This window comes from Rhincodon typus, chromosome 6 (assembly GCF_021869965.1).
Source record: "Rhincodon typus isolate 14 chromosome 6, sRhiTyp1.1, whole genome shotgun sequence".
Lineage (NCBI taxonomy): Eukaryota > Metazoa > Chordata > Chondrichthyes > Orectolobiformes > Rhincodontidae > Rhincodon > Rhincodon typus.
The window spans coordinates 3,763,671-3,781,126 of record NC_063337.1 but is presented as its reverse complement, the minus strand read 5'-3'; the positions used below and the strand labels follow the sequence as shown (position 1 = coordinate 3,781,126).

Sequence of the window (17,456 nt, the reverse complement as noted above, 5' to 3'; positions counted from 1 at the left end):
GTAACTTACAACCATTTTCTTTGCTATTAACCATTCAACCAATCTTGGTGTCATCTGCAAATTTGCTTAATATTCCACCCCCCGCCCCAACATTTTCACCTGTATCATTAATGTATATAACAAACAATAAGGGTCCCAGTACTGATCCTTGTGGTAGATTGTTGGACACCGGCCTCCAGTCACTCAAACAGCCTTTTACCACTACCCTTTGTGTCCTATTAATAAGCCAGTTTGTGATCCATCTCACCAAGTTTCCCTCACTAAAATGTGCTTTAACCTTCTCAATCAGTCTCCCAGGGGGAACCTTGTCAGAAGCTTTGCTAAAATTCATATAAACTACACCAACTCCCTCATCCAGACACTTGATTACATTTTCAAAAACTCTAACAAATTTGGTAGGCATGACCTCCCTCATTAGACCCATGCCTTTCCAAGTGGGTATTAATTCGCTTCTTCAGAATTTTCTCCAAGAGTTTCCCTATCGCTGACGTGAGACTCACTGGTCTGCAATTTCCTGATTCATCTCTACCACCCTTCTTAAAAAGTGGAACACATTAGCTGCTCTCCAGCCCTCTGGCACTTCCCCTGTGGCCAGAGAGGAATTAAAATTTTGTGTTAGAGTCTCTGTAATTTCCTGCCTTGCCTCCCATAGCATCCTGGGATGCAATTCATCTGGGCCTGGGGTTTTGTCTGTTTTTAAGCCTGGCAGAGTCTCCAATATGTCCACATTTCCTATGTCAAACTGTGCAAGTTCCTCACAGTCCCTTTTCCTGAATTCTGTACCTACGTTTTCCTTTTCTAAATAGAAGACTGAAGAGAAGTATTCGTTTAACACCCTTCCAATATTCTGTGGTTTCACACACAGGTTGCCCCCTTGGTTCCTAATGGGCCCTCTCTTTCCCTGGTTAACCTCTTCCCTTCAATGTATTTATAAATATGGCCACACTTGCCTCAAGATCTCATCTGGGGAAATGATGGGTGCAGTGGTTAGCACTGCTGCTTCACAGCGTCAGGGACCCAGATTTGATTCCATCCTCGGGTGACTGTGTGGAGTTTGCACATTCTCTCCATGTCTGCGTGGGTTTCTTCCTGATGCCCCGGTTTCCTCCCAGAGTCCAAAGATGTGCAGGTTAGTTGGATTAGCCATGGGAAATGTGGAATTACACGGATCGCGTTGGGAGTGGGACTAAATCTGTGTGGGATGCTCTTCAGAGGGTTGGTGCAGTCATGATGGGCCAAATGGCCTATTATGCACTGTAGGGGTTCTATGAAAACAGTTGCTTTTAATGTGCATCATATTTTTGTGTTTGAATCATTCAACTGAAGCCATAAGGATGGAGGTGGAGCTACGTTGTCAATTCCGGTTAATGTCTTTTTGGAACTTGACCTCTCAAAGACCCTGTGAAAAGCAGTCTTCCCCTCAATACACACACCTCCCCATCATTCCCTCTAAATCTCAACACAGACATTTCCAATATTCAAACCAGAAGGCACAGGAGCAGAAGTGTGCCATGGAGCTCATCAAGTCTGCTCTGCCATTCAATGTAATCCCAGCTGATCTGATCATCCTCAACTCCACTTTCCTGCCTTTTCCCCATAACCCTTGCTTCCCTAAATTAAAAATCTGTCTTTTTAGCCTTGAATAGACTTAATGACCTAGCCTTGACAGTCCTCTGCAGTAAAAGTTTCTGCAGTTAATAAACAAAATAAATTGAAGGACAAATGCTTAAAGCTCTGTGTGATTTTTATTTTACCTCCTGTTGTTTTTCGCTCCCCTGGAGGCTGATTTCCAATCTCTGTCAGACTACATCCTGCAGGAAGTTGGCTAATTTGTGTACCAAAGTCTTGACCCTCCCAACCCCCTTCCCCAGAACTTGCCCAACCCACCCTCTCCACCCCAGACAATCCCATCCCCCTCTCCATTTCCCCAAAAAGGCTGTGAAGAAACTGACATCATGATTGTACCAGTCTACTGTTTGGACCCTGTCAGGTTTTGGCCTGGGACCATTGAGAAGCCTCAGTTGTTTTATTGTCTAACAAAAACAAGGAGAAAAATAAACTAACGACAGCAGCTTTTCAGGTATTGAAGATCACCGCGCCTTGCAGCAATTTGCGCGACCCCGTGTTTTATCGGTCATTGTGCTGGGGTGAATTGACTCCATCTTCATCATCGTCATTGTCGTCCTTCAACCCTTTTAACCTCTGGCGAGCAAAATCCTCAAAAACAATGTCGTCATCACTGGAAGTGGAAGAGAATTCAGGGTGAGCGAGCTAGCCTTTAGATAACAACCGAAGTCACATTGAAATGATGTACTCTATTTTTGTGGAGTAAAAGGACATAAGAACAGGGAGCAGGAGTAGGCAATTCAGCCCCTCGGGCCTGCTCCAACATTTGATATGATCACGGCTGATGTCATCTTGGCTTCAACTCCATTTTCCTGCCTGCTCCTCATGACCCTTCAACTATTACTAATTTAAAAATCTGTCTTGTCTCCTTCTTAAATTTACTCAATGTTCCAGCATCCACTACACTCCAGGAGAGTGAATTCCACAGATTCATGATCCTTTAGAAGTAATTTCTCCTCATTTCTGTTTTAAATCTGTTACCCTTATCCGAAAATTATGACCCCTTGCTCTGGATTGCCCACATGAGGAAACATCTACTCCATGTTTATTTTGTCAATCCCTTTTAGCATTTTATAAATCTCAACTGGCTCTCCTTTCATTCCTAAACTTTAGCGAGCACAGGCCTGAACTGCTCACTGTCTCCTCTTCCCTGTAAATAATGAAGACTGAAGAAATTTGGGCCAATTTTCCTGGAAAAGATCAAAGTGGTATACATTGTGGTCAGGTCCACCAATGCCACTGGGGATACATTTGTGCTTCAAGAGGTTAGTAATGGCACGCATCAGCTCCAGCCTCCCAGATTGCCTTGATCCATTACAATTCACCTACTGTCACAATAGATCCATGGCAGACACCATCTCCCTGGCCCTAAGCTCACCCCTGGAACATCTGGATAACAAGAACACCTGTGTCAGACTTCTATTTATTGACTTTAGCTCCACTTTCAACTCCATAATTCCAACAAAACATATCTCCGTACTCTGAGACCTTGGACTCTGCTCACCCCCTCTGCAATTGGATCCTGGACTTCCTGACCTGCAGACTGCAATCAGTAAGGGTAGGTGACCTTCTCCACAATAATCCTCAACACTGGTGCTCTACAAAGGCTGTATACTCAGCTCCTTACTATGCTCCTTATACGCGCACAAATTTGTGGCCAAGTTCAGCTCTAACTCCATTCACAAATTTGCTGATGACACCACCGTAGCGGGTCAAATCTCAAACAATGACGAGGCAGAGTACAGGAAAGAGACAGAGAGCTCAGTGGCATGGTGTACAGACAATAATATCTCCCTCAATGTCAGCAAAATGAAGGAGCTGGTCATCGACTTCAGTTAGTGGAGTGGAGGACACGCCCCTGTCTGTATCAATGGTGCTGAGTTGGAGGTGGTTGAGCGTAAAGTTCCTAGCAGTAAATATCACCATCAATCTGTCCTGGTCCATCCACTTTGACACTTCTGTATAGAAAACACACCAATGCCTCTACTTCCTCAGAAGGCTAAGGAAATCCACAATGACTTTTACCAATTTTTATAGATGTACCATAGACAGCATCCTATCCAGATGCATTACAGATTGGTATGGCAACTGTTCTGCCCTGGACAAGAAGAAATTACAGAGAGTTGTGAATGCAGTTCAGTCCACCTACAAGGATAAGTTAGGAATACCCACCACTTATCTGAGTACATGACATTCCAACAACACTCAAGAAGCCTTTCTTCCACTGACTTCACTCACACTTCCTGCTGCCTCGGGAAAGCATACAACATCATCAAAAACCCCTCTCAGCCGCTTATACTCTCTTCCACCTCTTCATTCAGGCAGAAGATATAAAAGTTTGAAAATATGTACCAACAGATTCAAGAACAGCTTCTGAGATAACAAGGTGCAGAGCTGGATGAACACAGCAGGCCAAGCAGCATCAGAGGAGCAGGAAGGCTGACGTTTCAGGTCGAGGCCCTTCTTCAGAAATGGGGGAGGGGAAGGGGATTCTGAAATAAATAGGGAGAGAGGGGGAGGCAGATAGAAGATGGATAAAGGAGAAGATAGGTGGAGAGGAGACAGACAGGTCAAAGAGGCAGTAAAGGTGAGTGTAGGTGGGGAGTTAGGGAGGGGATAGGTCGGTCCAGGGAGGACGGACAGGTCAAGGAAGTGGGATGAGGTTAGTGGGTAGGAGATCGGGGTGGGGCTTGAGGTGGGAGGAATGGTTAGGGAGGCAGGGACGAGCTGGGCTGGTTTTGGGATGCGATCGGGGGGAGGGGAGATTTTGAAGTTTGTGAAGTCCATATTATTACCCTTGGGCTGCAGGGTTCCCAAGCGAAATATGAGATGCTGTTCCTGCAGCTTTCGGGTGGCATCATTGTGGCAATGCAGGAGGCCCAGGATGGACATGTCATCAAAGGAGTGGGAGGGGGAGTTGAAATGGTTCGCGACTGGGAGGTGCAGTTGTTTGTTGCGAACCGAGTGTAGGTGTTCCACAAAGCGGCCCCCAAGTCTCTGCATGGTTTCCCCGATGTAGAGGAGGCCACAACGGGAACAGCGGATACAGTGTACCACATTAGCAGATGTGCAGGTGAACATCTGTTTGATGTGGAAGGTCTTCTTAGGGCATGGGATGGGGTGAGGGAGGAGATGTAGGGGCAGGTGTAGCACTTCCTGCGGTTGCAGGGAAAAGTGTCGGGTGTGGTGGGACTGGAGGGGAGTGTGGAGCGGACAAGGGAGTCACGGAGAGAGTGGTCCCTCCGGAAAGCAGATAAGGGTGGGGAGAGAAAAATGTCTTTGGTAGTGGGGTCAGATTGCAGATGGCGGAAGTGTCGGAGGATGATGTGTTGGATTTGGAGGTTGGTGGGGTGGTATGTGAATTCGAGGGGGATTCTGTTTTGGTTGTTATTGCGGGTAGGGGGTGTGAGGGATGAGTTGCGGGAAATGCGAGAGACATGGTCGAGGGTGTTTTCGACCACTGTAGAGGGGAAGTTGTGGTCCTTGAAAAACGAGGACATCTGGGATGTCCGGGAGTGGAATGCCTCATCTCGGGAGCAGATGCGGCAGAGGCGAAGGAATTGGGAATAGGGGATGGCATTTTTGCAGGAAGTTGGGTGGGAGGAGGTGTATTCTAGGTAGCTTTGGGAGTCGGTAGGCTTGAAATGGATATCAGTTTCCAGGTGGATGCCAGAGATGGAGACAGAGAGGTCCAGGAAGGAGAGAGAGGTATCAGAGATGGTCCAGGCAAACTTAAGGTTGGGGTGGAAGGTGTTAGTGAAGTGGATGAACTGTTCGAGCTCCTCGTGGGAGCACAAGGCGGCGCCGATACTGTCATCAATGTAATGGAGGAAGAGGTGGGGGATAGGGCCAGTGTAGCTTTGGAAGAGGGATTGTTCCATGAATCCTACAAAGAGGCAGGCATAGCTTGGGCCCATGTGGGTACCCATGGTCACCCCCTTTGTCTGTAGGAAGCCTCCCTAACCATTCATCCCACCTCAAGCCCCACCCCCATCTCCTACTTACTAACCTCATCCCGCCTCCTTGACCCGTCCGTCCTCCCTGGACTGACATATCCCCTCCCTAACTCCCCACCTACATTCACCTTTACTGGCTCCAACCCCGCCTCTTTGACCTGTCTGTCTCCTCTCCACCTATTTTCTCCTTTATCCATCTTCTATCCGCCTCCCCCTCTCTCCCTATTTATTTCAGAATCCCCTTTCCCTCCCCCATTTCTGATGAAGGGTCTAGGCCCGAAACGTCAGCTTTCCTGTTCCTCTGATGCTGCTTGGCCTGCTGTGTTCATCCAGCTCTACACCTTGTTATCTCAGATTCTCCAGCATCGGCAGTTCCTACTATCTCAAGAACAGCTTCTTCCCTGCTGTTATCAGAATTTTGAATGGATCTCTCATATATTAGAGTTGATCTTTCTCTGCACCTGCTCTGTAGCTGTTATGCTATGTTTTGCATTCTGTTCTATTGCTCTAATGTACTTATGTAAGGTATGATTTGCCTGGATAGCATACAAAACAATACTTTTCACTATATCTCAGTACATATGACAATAATGACCAAATCAAATCAAATCAACATTGGGAGGATTCACCATCACCAATCCTTCAGTCTATGTTACTGATACTAAGTGAGGAAAGATGCCCATTTAAAATCTTTAGCAGATGAGAGGCATGAGTCTTGTTCAATAGACTATGCTTATTCCAAAGTATCACAGAACTATTCCAAAGGATCCTATTCGGTCCATCATGCCTGCACTGGTTTTATGATCTAATCTAGTTCTATTCCATACTGCCAATCTCCTGCCTTTTCCCCATATCCTTGCACACCATTTCTATCCAAATAATCATCCAATGCCCCTCTTGAACCTGCCTCCACTACATTTCCAGATAGTGCATTTCAGACTCTAACTACTCGCTTTGTGAGAAAATCTTTTCTCACATCAACCTCGCTCCTTTTGCACATCACTTTAAATCTATGCCTTCTCTTTCTTGTTCCTTTTTCAAGCTATTTTCAAGTGAGTTTCATTAAATCTGAGATCCATGAAAGACTCTTATGAGACCTGAAGTTAGGCTTCAGACTAAGTTTAGCTCAATTGAACTGACAAACTCCCAGGAAATTTATATCCAGATGAGTGGATCTTATCTTGTGATGTCAGTTAACCTAACTCTAACCGGTTAATCCAACCAAACACTAACTCGCTAATGCAACAGTTCACTAAACATGACTTAAGGGAGCTTTTAAGACTGTTTAAAAGAATTCCAACTGTCAAGAAGAGTTTTAATAAGAATTTAGACCAAGAGAAGATATTTCCACTCATTCTCTGAAGAGTCATATCAGCCTCAAACTGTTATTTCTGTTTCTCCTTTCACAGATGCAGCTAGACCTGCTGAATTTCTCTAGCACTCTCTGTATTCATTTCCACTTATTCTTGGGGACATGGTGAATTTTAAAAAGATAAATGATGTCTGCCAATCTTTTTCTATTTATTCATTTTGTGGGATGTGGACATAGCTCGCTGGCCAGCATTTATTGCCCATCCCTAGTTGCCCCTTGAGAAGATGGTGGTGAGCTGCCTCCTTGAATCACTGCAGTCCACCTGCTGCATGTTGACGCACAATGCCACTGGGGAGGGAATTCAGGATTTTGACCCAGTGACAGCGAAGGAATGGCGATATATTTCCAACTCAGGATGGTGAGTGGCTTGGAGGGGAACTTGTGTTCCCACGTATCTGCTGCCCTTGTCCTTCTCGACGGGAGTGGTTGTGGGTTTGGAAAATGCTGTCTGAGGATTTTTTTTTTGTTAGAATGGCATAGCAGGCCTAAATGGCCAAATGGCCTACTTCTGCTACTAACTTCTATGTTACAAAGGGGTTTTTGAATTGGAAGGTTTCCCACTTTGGGAGAGACCAGAACCAGAAGTCATCAATCTATGATTGTCTATGACTGGCAACAGGACAGAATTTTGCATGTGGGAATTAATCCCTCTCCAGGGAAAGATCCCTGGACACATCCCAGGAAAAACAAATTGCATTTTCATGTAAGTAACAGTCATGCAAAGTCATACACAAGCACAGACACTGGTGTACACTCACACAGGGCCATACACAAAGACACACTCACACTCTCTACACACACACACACACACACACACACACACACACACACACTCACACACACAGAGGCAAACACCCACAAACACCCACAAACACAGACACGCACAGACACACACACACACACTGATGATGTATACAATGCTCATTGAGGACACATGTGGATCCACTTTTAAGCAGAAATGATGAACAACCTACTTGGTGTCAAACTCAATCAGGTTGGTGTCGATGGGAACCTCATTCTCAGGAACTGTAAAAAGAAGAACATTCACACATCAGACACTGAGTGTCCAGTTTGCTGATCCTTCTGGAGATTTTGGAATCTCAAGTTGTTCTCACTGAAACAGACCACAAGAGGCCATCACACATCGCCTCCTGTGTCCCATCTTTGCTCCTCCACCTTCCTCACCTCCTCCAATCTCCTGCTACCCCTTCCTCCCTCCTTCCTCCACCTCCCCCTTTTATGACCCCTCTCCCACCCTTCTCCTTCCCCTCCTCCCAGGATATACAAACTTTCCAATGAGAAGCAGCCGTAGGTCATTCTGCCCATCATGGCTGATCTGAAATTGGCCTCAACATTATATTCCTACCCATCCCCAATAACCCTTTGACTCCTGTCAGTCAGGAAATTCCCAATACCCCCTTTCCCACCACCTCACTCTTTCACTTTTCCCAACCTCCTTTTCCCAACGTCTTCCTCCCTTGCTCTCCCTTTGCCATTTCTCTAACCTCTTGCTCCTCTCTCCATCTCTCTTCCAGCCACTTCACAATCCCTTCCCAGCCTCTCCCCTTACTGTTTCATTACTCCATTCACTATATTCAATACAGAGATCAATGAATATTTTGTCAATGAGGCAACGAAGGGACAATGAATGGAACTGAAAAGTTATGTCACTGGGCTAATAATCCAGAGGTTCAGTTACTGTTTTGGGGACATGGTTTCAAATCCCATCATAACAAATGGTGGAATTTACATTTAATGAATAAACCTGGAATTGAATGCTAGTCTTAGCGATGGTGATCATGAAACTATCAATTGCTGTAAAAATCCATCTGGTTCAAAAAATGGCATTTAGGGAAGGAAATCTGCCATCCTTACCTGGTCTGGTCTACTCCAGAGCCATAGCAATTTCTGAAGAAGGGTCAGTCGACAGAAAACGTGAACTCTGTTTCTGTCTGTGCAGATGCTGCCAAACCTGCTGAGTTTCTCCAGCAATTTTTGTTTTTGCCACAGCAATTTGACTGACTCTTATTTGCCCTCTTGAAATGGCAAACCAAGGCACTCAGTTTAAGGGCAATTAGGGATGGGTAACAAACTCTGGCTTTGCTAGTGGTACCCAAATCTCATAGATACAGCACAGAAACAGACCCTTCGGTTCAACCAGTCCATGCTGACCATAATCCCAAACTAAACTAGTCCTACCTGCCTGAGCTTGGCTCATACCCCTCCAAACATTTCTTAATCATGTACTTATCCAAATGTCTTTTAAATGTTGTAACTGTACCCGATCCATCACTTCCTCTGGTAGTTCATTCCACACACAAACGACTCTCTGTGTAAAAAAGTTATCCCTCATGTCTTTTCTAAATCTCTCTCCTCCCACCTTAAAAATATGTTCCCTAGTCTTGAAATAGCCCGACCCTAGGGAAAAGACACCTGCCATTCATCTTACCTATGCCCCTCATGATTTTATAAACCTCTATAAGGTCACCTCCAACCTCCTTCACTCCAGTGAAAAAGGTCCCAGCCTATCCAGCCTCTCCTCATAACTTAAAACTTCCATTCCCAGCCATGTCCTGGTAAATCTTTTCTGAATCCTTTACAGCTTAATAATATCCTTTCTAGAATATAAAGAAAAGCAAAAAGCTTACTAAATAGCAGAGCATGCTCAAGTATTGAATAGCCCACTCCTGCTACTGTTTCTTAAAATGTCCTTATGAGATCATAGGATTGTTACGGTAGTGAAGGAAGCCATTCGGCCCATTGCACTTGCACGCATTCTCTTATCTAGTGCCAATGTCCTGCCTTTTCCCCGTATCCCTGCGTACAGTTTCTATTGAAGTAACCATCTATACCCCTCTTGAGTACTTTAATTGATCCTGCTTCCAACACATTTCCAGTCAGTGCATTCCAGACCCAAACTACTTGTTGTGTGTGAGATTATGATATCTGCATTAAAATTGCTTATGTAAAGCAGCTTGTGATTTATGTCATTTCACTAAAGGCACTGTCTGAATGCAAATTTTGTACTTTCGGTGGATCCACTCCGTAGTTCAAAGCGTTGTTTGTTCAGATTTTATTTGCGGTTGAGTACACCGTTGGCTGGCTTCATGTCATTTTAGTCTCCTTACCTTCTCTGTAGAATGTCTCTTCCTCGGGCTTAGCATGCATTAAGGTAAACGGCAGCTCCACAATCACATCACTGAAAGGCAAGCAGAAGCAGGTTTGTAATGTGGTTTGGGAGATGTTGTCTGTCAAGTCCTGTCTCACCCACTCTCTGCCCAGCTGGTTCTATCAGTCAGAAAGAGTCACACACAGCTGAGTGTGTTCCAGGATCCAGGACATCGGGACAGCCATCACAGGCATGCACAGGGAAGGGCCACCACCTGAGACCATCCAGCTACAGTTCACTGAGCTGCTGGTAAGTGGACCAACCCCTTCCCTGCAATATGTACTGAATTGTGCAACTGCTGACTGTAATGGTGGTACAGTAGTAACAGCACTGGGCAGTCATTTCAGGCTAATCCTCTGAAGGCACGAGTCCAAATCCCACAACAGCAGCTGGTAGAATTTATATTACCATTAATTTTTTTTTGAATACAGTGAATCATAAGATCTAGCGGCAGAAGTAGGCCATTCAGCCCAACGAGATTGCTCCACCATTCAATGAAGTCATGGCTGATCTGATAATCTTCATCTCCACTTTCCTGCCTTTGCCCCAGAACCCTCAGTTCCCTTACAGATTAAAAATATCCATCGTAGCCTTGAATATGCATAATGACCCAGCCCGGACAGCCCTCTGAGATAAAGAATTCCACAGATTCGTTCCCCTAGAGAGAAGAAATTCCTCCTCATCTCTGTATTAAATATGCAACGCCCTATTCTTAACTGATGTCCTCTGGTCCTAGACTCTCCCACAAGAGGAAATAACTTCTCGACATAGAGTCATACAGTAATACAGCATGGAAACAGGCCCTTCAGACTAAACTGGTCCATGCTGACCATGGTGCCCACTCAGTTAGTTCCAATTGCCCGCATTTGATCCATATCCCTTTAAACCCTTCCTATCCATATACCTATTCAAATTTTTAAAAATGTCGCTATTGTACCTGCCTCAACCACTTGCTCCGGCAGCCCATTCCATATATGCACCACTCTCTGCATGAAGAAGTTGCTCTCAGGTCCTTTTTAAACTATCCCCTCTCACCTTAAACCTACACCCTCTAGTTTTCAATTCCCCATTTCTGGGAAAAATACTATATGCATTCATTCTATCTATGCCCCTCATGATTTTATGCACACCAATAAGATCACCCCTCATTCTCCTATGTTCTAAGGAATAAAGTCATATCCTAGTCAACCTCTCCCTATAACTCAGGCCTATTAGTCTTGACAGCATCCTCGTAAATCATCTTTGCACACTTTCAAAAGTTAACATCATTGTTGGTGCCTTGAAACAATCATCGATTTTTTAAAAATAATCTAGTTCACTGATGTCCTTTAGGGAAAGAACTATATCTGGCCTACATCAGGACTACTCCCCAACACAGTCCTTGTGCCAGGGAATTTTTCCAGGTTGGGAATTAGTTCAAACCCAGTACCAATCTGACAGATGGCTCCTGAGACAACTGTGAGGCCTTGTTTAGGAGCAATTTTACAGCCTTGTCGTCGCTTTGCCACTGGAAGAATATACCCCAACCCTACAACTTTCTCACTGTTGGCAGAGAGCCCCAGATCCTTGGAGGCAGCCCTCAGCAGGCCATTGAGGGAGAGGAGGGGGCAATCAGATCAGAGGTTCCAAGGTACAATGTGGGCTGGAATAGCCTCAGTCACCTCCCAAATTTTCTGTATTGGAGGCAGTCCAAAGAAGGTTCACTAGGCTGTCACTCATATAGAGAGACTGTCTTATGAGAAGTTGAGTAGGTTGGGCTTATACTCATTGGAGTTTAGAAGAATGAGAGATGACCATTTTGAAATAAAACTGGTCTTCGGGGCTTGGTAGGATAGACGTGGAGAGATTGTTTCCCCTTGTGCGAGGGTATAGTCTCAAAGTAAGGCGTTGCTCATTTAAGACATGGATGAGGACAAATTTTCTCTCTGAGGGTGGTGAATCTGTGGAATTCTGTACCACAGTGGGCTGTTGAGTCTGGGTCATTGAGTATATTCAAGAGTGAGAGAGATAGATTTTGAAACATACTGATGCCTACAAACAGACCGGTTGGTTTGGACTGTGTTTACACTGCTGACCTGCCTCAGCAGTGCCTACCTCTCCCAATGGGCTGCCACTAGGCTACAGAGCAATCTGCATCCTGAATAAGACAGCGAGTGCCAAGGCAACGAGTTAGGAGAACACCTCCTGGAAGTCTGCTCAAATAGTCTCACTGCCAATAAGTGTGGTCGCAGGATCTCTGTTTGATCCTGAGCTCAGAATTCTGAAAACCTGAGAAACATCCATCCTGTCGAGACACAGAAAAGAGGGACAGAGAGAGAAAGCTAGACAGAAAATGAGAGAGGGAGAGAATCGACAGACCGAGGGAGGGTCAGAAAGAGAGATTGATGGACAGACAGCCAAAAACAGACAGGCAGGAAGAGAGAGAAACAAACAGAGAGAGAGACAGATAGAAATTCACAGACATCCCCAGCTTTTCCAACATGACCATGCACCTAAAATCCCTCAACCCTGGAAGCATTCTGGTAAATCACATCTGCACTGTTTAACATCCTTCCTAATGTGCGTTAACCAAAATTGGCTGTAATTCTGTAGTTGGGGCCTAATGAGTGATTTACTCAATGCCTCCATTTATGAAGCCCAAATCCCATATGCTTTGATAACTGTGCCCTCAAAATGTCCTGCCCTCTTCACAGATTAATGCGCGTAAATGCCCAGGTCTTTCTTCTCTTGCACATTCTTTAAAACTCTGCTATCAAGTCTCTATTGTCTTTCTCTATCCCTTTTGACAGATTCCATCACCTTACATTTCTACATATTAAATTCTTTTTGCCCAGTCTACCAGCCCCACCCTTATCAAAGAAGGTTAATACCCAAAACTTTGACTGCTCCTTTCCTCCAGATGCTGTCTGGTTTGCTGTGTTCTTCCAGCCTTCTGTTCGTCTACCTTGGATTTTGGCATTTGCAGTTTTTTTTGTCTATATCCTGTTGCAATCAGTTGGAAACATTTTCACTTCCAGCCTTTCCTCCAATTTTGATATCATTGGCAAATCCCGAAATTCTACTTTTGATTCCAATTCTCAAATTATTTATATACATAATTTTAAAAAGTGGTCCTAGTGTGATGTACAACTTTGAATTAAATTTATATTTTGTGAGTTATGAAGAGGAGACAGAAAGTATAAATTCAACTTAAAGTTATGAAAAGGAGACATTTCTTAAGTGTTGTTTAGTGGGATCAGTGGTGGGAGGTCTGGAGGTTTGTTTGTATTTATGCATTTTTAACGAACCTTCACGACCCTTGAAATGATTTAATAGTTTATTAAAAATAAAGTTATTAGAAAATACAGTGCTGATGCAGAGGCCGAGGTACAAACAAAGAGGCAGAAAAATTGACAAGTTGATCAGTCGTTCAGTGCATGGTGCGCTGGAATGTGCAGGAATGAAGCTTCAACTGTGCAGGAAGAAATTCCGCAAGACTGCTGGAACCTGAGTTTAGGGAACTTGTATGTTTACTCTGAAGTTGAAGGAATAGTGAATTTAGTTTGTTGATTGTTTTGGGTGTCTCAGGGAGAGATAACAACTGAAGGAAGAAACTTCTTGTGAATATGTAGAAATACACCAGAAGAAAACCAGGTGCAGCTGTACCAGCCTCAGCAAGAACCAGTACCCGATGTTTTCTGAAGTTAAGTCAATTTTTATTTTATCTAAGCTAACCAGAACTCTCCTATTCCATGGGTTTTGATTTTGTTACAGCGTTCAGTCCTGCGCGCCTTGCTGATTGTGGTATACATTAATGATTTAGATTTAAATGTGGGAGGCAGAATTGAGAAATTTTCAAAAGGACACAAAAATCTGGTTGGGTGGTTGATGGTGTGGATGATGTCTGTCAACTGTAGGAAGATATCAATGGTTTGGTTGAGTGGGCAGTCAAGTGGCAAATAGAGTTCAGTCTGGAGAAGTGTGAGGTTATGTATTTAGGGAGATCAAATAATGCAAGGGAATACACAATAAATGGGAGAGGGTGTTATCAAGAGGGGTGGAGAAAGTGAGGGGCCTTGCAACTCCACCATTCCCTGAAGGTGACAGGACAGGCAGATAAATTGGCAAAGACTGTACATCGCTACAGAACAGAGGGATTTGGGAGCTCTCTTCCATAAATCAAAAGCTACAACGAAGTAAAAGGGAAGGCAAATGGAATATTGGCCTTTATTTCAAAGTAAATGGAGTATAAAAGTTGGGAGGTTTTGCTATAACTATGCAAGACGCTAGTCAGATCACAGCTGGAATATTGTAAATGTTTTTGGGTCCCTTATCTAAGGAAATATATACTGACATTGTAATTAGCCCAGAGAAGGTTCACCAGGCTGATAGCAGGTATGGGGAGAGGTTGAGTAGGTTGGGCCTGTACTCATTGGAATAAAGAAGAATGAGGGGCGACCTTGTTGAAACATAAAAGATTCTTAGGGAACTTGACAGGATAGATGTGGAAAGTTTGTTTCCCCTTGTGGGACAGTCTAGGACCAGGCAGCATCATCTCAGAATAAGGGGTCACACATTTAAGACAGAGATGAGGAGGAATTTCTTCTCTCAAAGGGAAGTGGATCTGTTGAATTCATTACTGCAGAGGGTGTCAGGTCTATATTGTTAAGTATATTCAAGACTGAGATTTTTAATCAGGAAGAGAATCAAGGGTTATGGGAAAAAGGTAGGAAAATGGAGTTGAGGATTATCAGATTAGTGATGATCACATTGAATGGTGAAGCAGAATGGCCTATGTCTACTCCTATATTTTCTGGTCTTACGGCGTCAAGAAGAAACATGGGACGGTGAGGTATTGAATACAAGAGCAGGAATGTAATGCTGGAACTATGCGAGACACTGGTTAGTCCACAGCTGGAGTTGGGTGTACAGGTCTGGTCACCACATTAAAGAAGGAACATAATTGCTCTAGAGAGTACATAGAGAAGATTTACAAAAGTGTTGTCAGGGCTTAAAAAATTTAAGCTTTGAGGAAAGATTGAATAGGCAAAGTTTGTTTTAAGTAGAACTGAGGAGCCTGAGGGGAAACAATTGAGGTGTACAAAATGATAAGGGGGTTGGATAGAGTGGACAGGGTGGACTTGTGTCCCCTAGAGGAGAGGTTAGAGAGCAGGGACACAGAGTTAAAGTGATTGGTGAAGAATTAGAGGGTACATGAGGAAATCCTTTTTCACCCAGAGGGAGGGGATAGTCTGAAATTCACTGCCCAGTTTGGGGGTTGAGGGGTATACTAATTGAAAAGGAACCTGGATCTGTCCCTGAGGTTCTGGAAGGATACAGAGCAGGGTCTGGAAAATGGGATTAGAATGAGCGGCTAGTTTATTCACCCAGTGCATACAGTTTGGGCTGAATGGCCCCTTTCTCTGCTATAATGTTTCTTTGGTCCTGTGGTTCAGTGTGAGACTTTGGCTCTTAAAATCCATATGAACAACATTTATCACATTCTCTTCATTAGCCTCCTCTCTTCATTGTAAACAAACTAGATGCGTTGAAACACAATCACGGAATTGTAAAGTTAACACATGGCAGAAAGAGATCATTCAGCCATTTGTCTGATCTGGTTCACCAAATGAGCAATTTACTTTGTGCCATTCTGCCACCTTCACCTCGTACCCTTCATATCCTTCTTTTTTTTTCAAATAACAGTCTGATTCTCTTTTGGGGATCTCGAATGAACCTGCCTCCACCACACTCTCAGGTAGCACATTCCAGCTACTAAGCACTCACTGCGCATAAAGGTTTTTCCCCTTCAGTCTCCATTGCTTCTTTCACCCAATTATCTTAAATCTGTGTCCAATCATTCTCAACTCTTGCACCAGTGGGAACAGTTTCCTTCTATCCACTTTGTCTAGGCTCCTCTTGATTTTAAACACATCAATTAGGTTGCCTCTCAGCTTCCCTCTCCAAGAAAAAGAGTCCCAAGTTCTCCTATCCATCTTCAAAACCGAAATTCCTCATCCCTGGAACCACTCGCATGAATTTCTTCTGCACTTTCTCCAATGCCTCCTGTTATGGACCAGACCAAACCCCCTCAAAATATATTAAGAAGATAGCCTAGACCCTAGCTTTTTCTTATTTTAAAGGTAGGTATAAGGCATTGTGTTCCAGGTGCAATTCGATTGGTCAAACTACTTGACTTTAAGCGAAACACACTTTATTTTAACATTACAGTTAAAATAAAAACGAAATAAAAATAAAGGAATTAGGCTTAACTGTAACTCTAATGAAATGCTTAAAATAATAGAGAAAATAACTGCTATTAATTAACTGTTCAAATTTAGTAACATCCCATAAACCTTGTCAAAGACAAACTCAGTAAAATAGATTGTCTCACATGCAATTTTAGCAGCAGGAAGAGAACCCCAGCTTTTAACTGAAACAGAGAGAGGAATAAGAACTTCCACATCCAGCTTCAATACCCTAGCAACTGCAGAAAGTTAAAACTAAAAATCCTGGTTCTGTGAGAGCTTGACCCCACACATTCAGGCTGCTTCTATTGTTCCAACTTTAAAAAAAAAACCAAGGCTTCACAAGCGGTTTACTTTTTTGGCTTTGAGTAGATCGCTCGGTACCTCTGTCTCAACATTTGTTCACAAAAAAAAGGACAAAATACATAAGTTAAAGCCATATTGTCATCACACTCCACATCCTTCCAAAGGAGTGATGCCCAGAACTGTACACAATATTACAACAATAAATGTCTTACACCAGTGCTCTTGTACTCTATGCCCATATGAATAAAGCCCAGGATGCTGTGTGATTTATGAATTGTTCTCTTCACCAGTCTGACCTTTTAGCAGGCTCTGCTGGCTGCTTCAAGTATATAGTCCAAACACAGGCTTTATTCACTGGGTTTCATTGGAATTTCACCTTTCCTTTTGTAATTATTGGCTATTTTGATTTCACCACTGCACCTTCCCACCTACATACTCCCATCTCCGTCCCCGTCCCCTCCACTGCTCAGCTGCAGGTCTGAATACCCATCAGCTCCACTGCACTGAATCTCACAGTCTGTACACCTGGCAGTGTTTTCTCTCTCTAAGCCAGTGCTGTGGTCAACAATCACCTCAGATAGAAAAAATGTGTTCTGCTGAAGCAAGAAATGGCCAACACAGGTTGGGGTAAAATGGTTAATGAGTGACAGACTAAAAACTTCATCATTTACCTTGTGGCAAGATCTCCCAAAATGCTAGCATTAAAATAAAGAGCAAGAGGGAGAGATAGATTTGATAAACAAACCAGCAGTGTGGTTAGTGAAGGAAACAAGATCAATTCAACAGAAAGAAAAATAATC

At 43.8% G+C, this 17,456-nt stretch overlaps 1 protein-coding gene across 1 annotated transcript in view; it reads right to left on the bottom strand.

The window, feature by feature from the left end:
- Positions 1 to 1,917: 1,917 nt before the first annotated feature.
- The window catches only part of arrb1 (arrestin, beta 1), a 110,953-nt gene continuing 95,414 nt past the window's right edge, over positions 1,918 to 17,456 (bottom strand). The window contains exons 11-14 of the mRNA XM_048597860.1: positions 13,411 to 13,420; positions 10,083 to 10,242; positions 7,929 to 7,980; positions 1,918 to 2,239 (exon numbers count right to left, since the gene is read on the bottom strand). Coding sequence (XP_048453817.1) covers positions 2,128 to 2,239; positions 7,929 to 7,980; positions 10,083 to 10,242; positions 13,411 to 13,420 — 334 coding nt within the window. The 3' untranslated portion in view covers positions 1,918 to 2,127. The remainder of the gene's footprint in view (positions 2,240 to 7,928; positions 7,981 to 10,082; positions 10,243 to 13,410; positions 13,421 to 17,456) is intronic.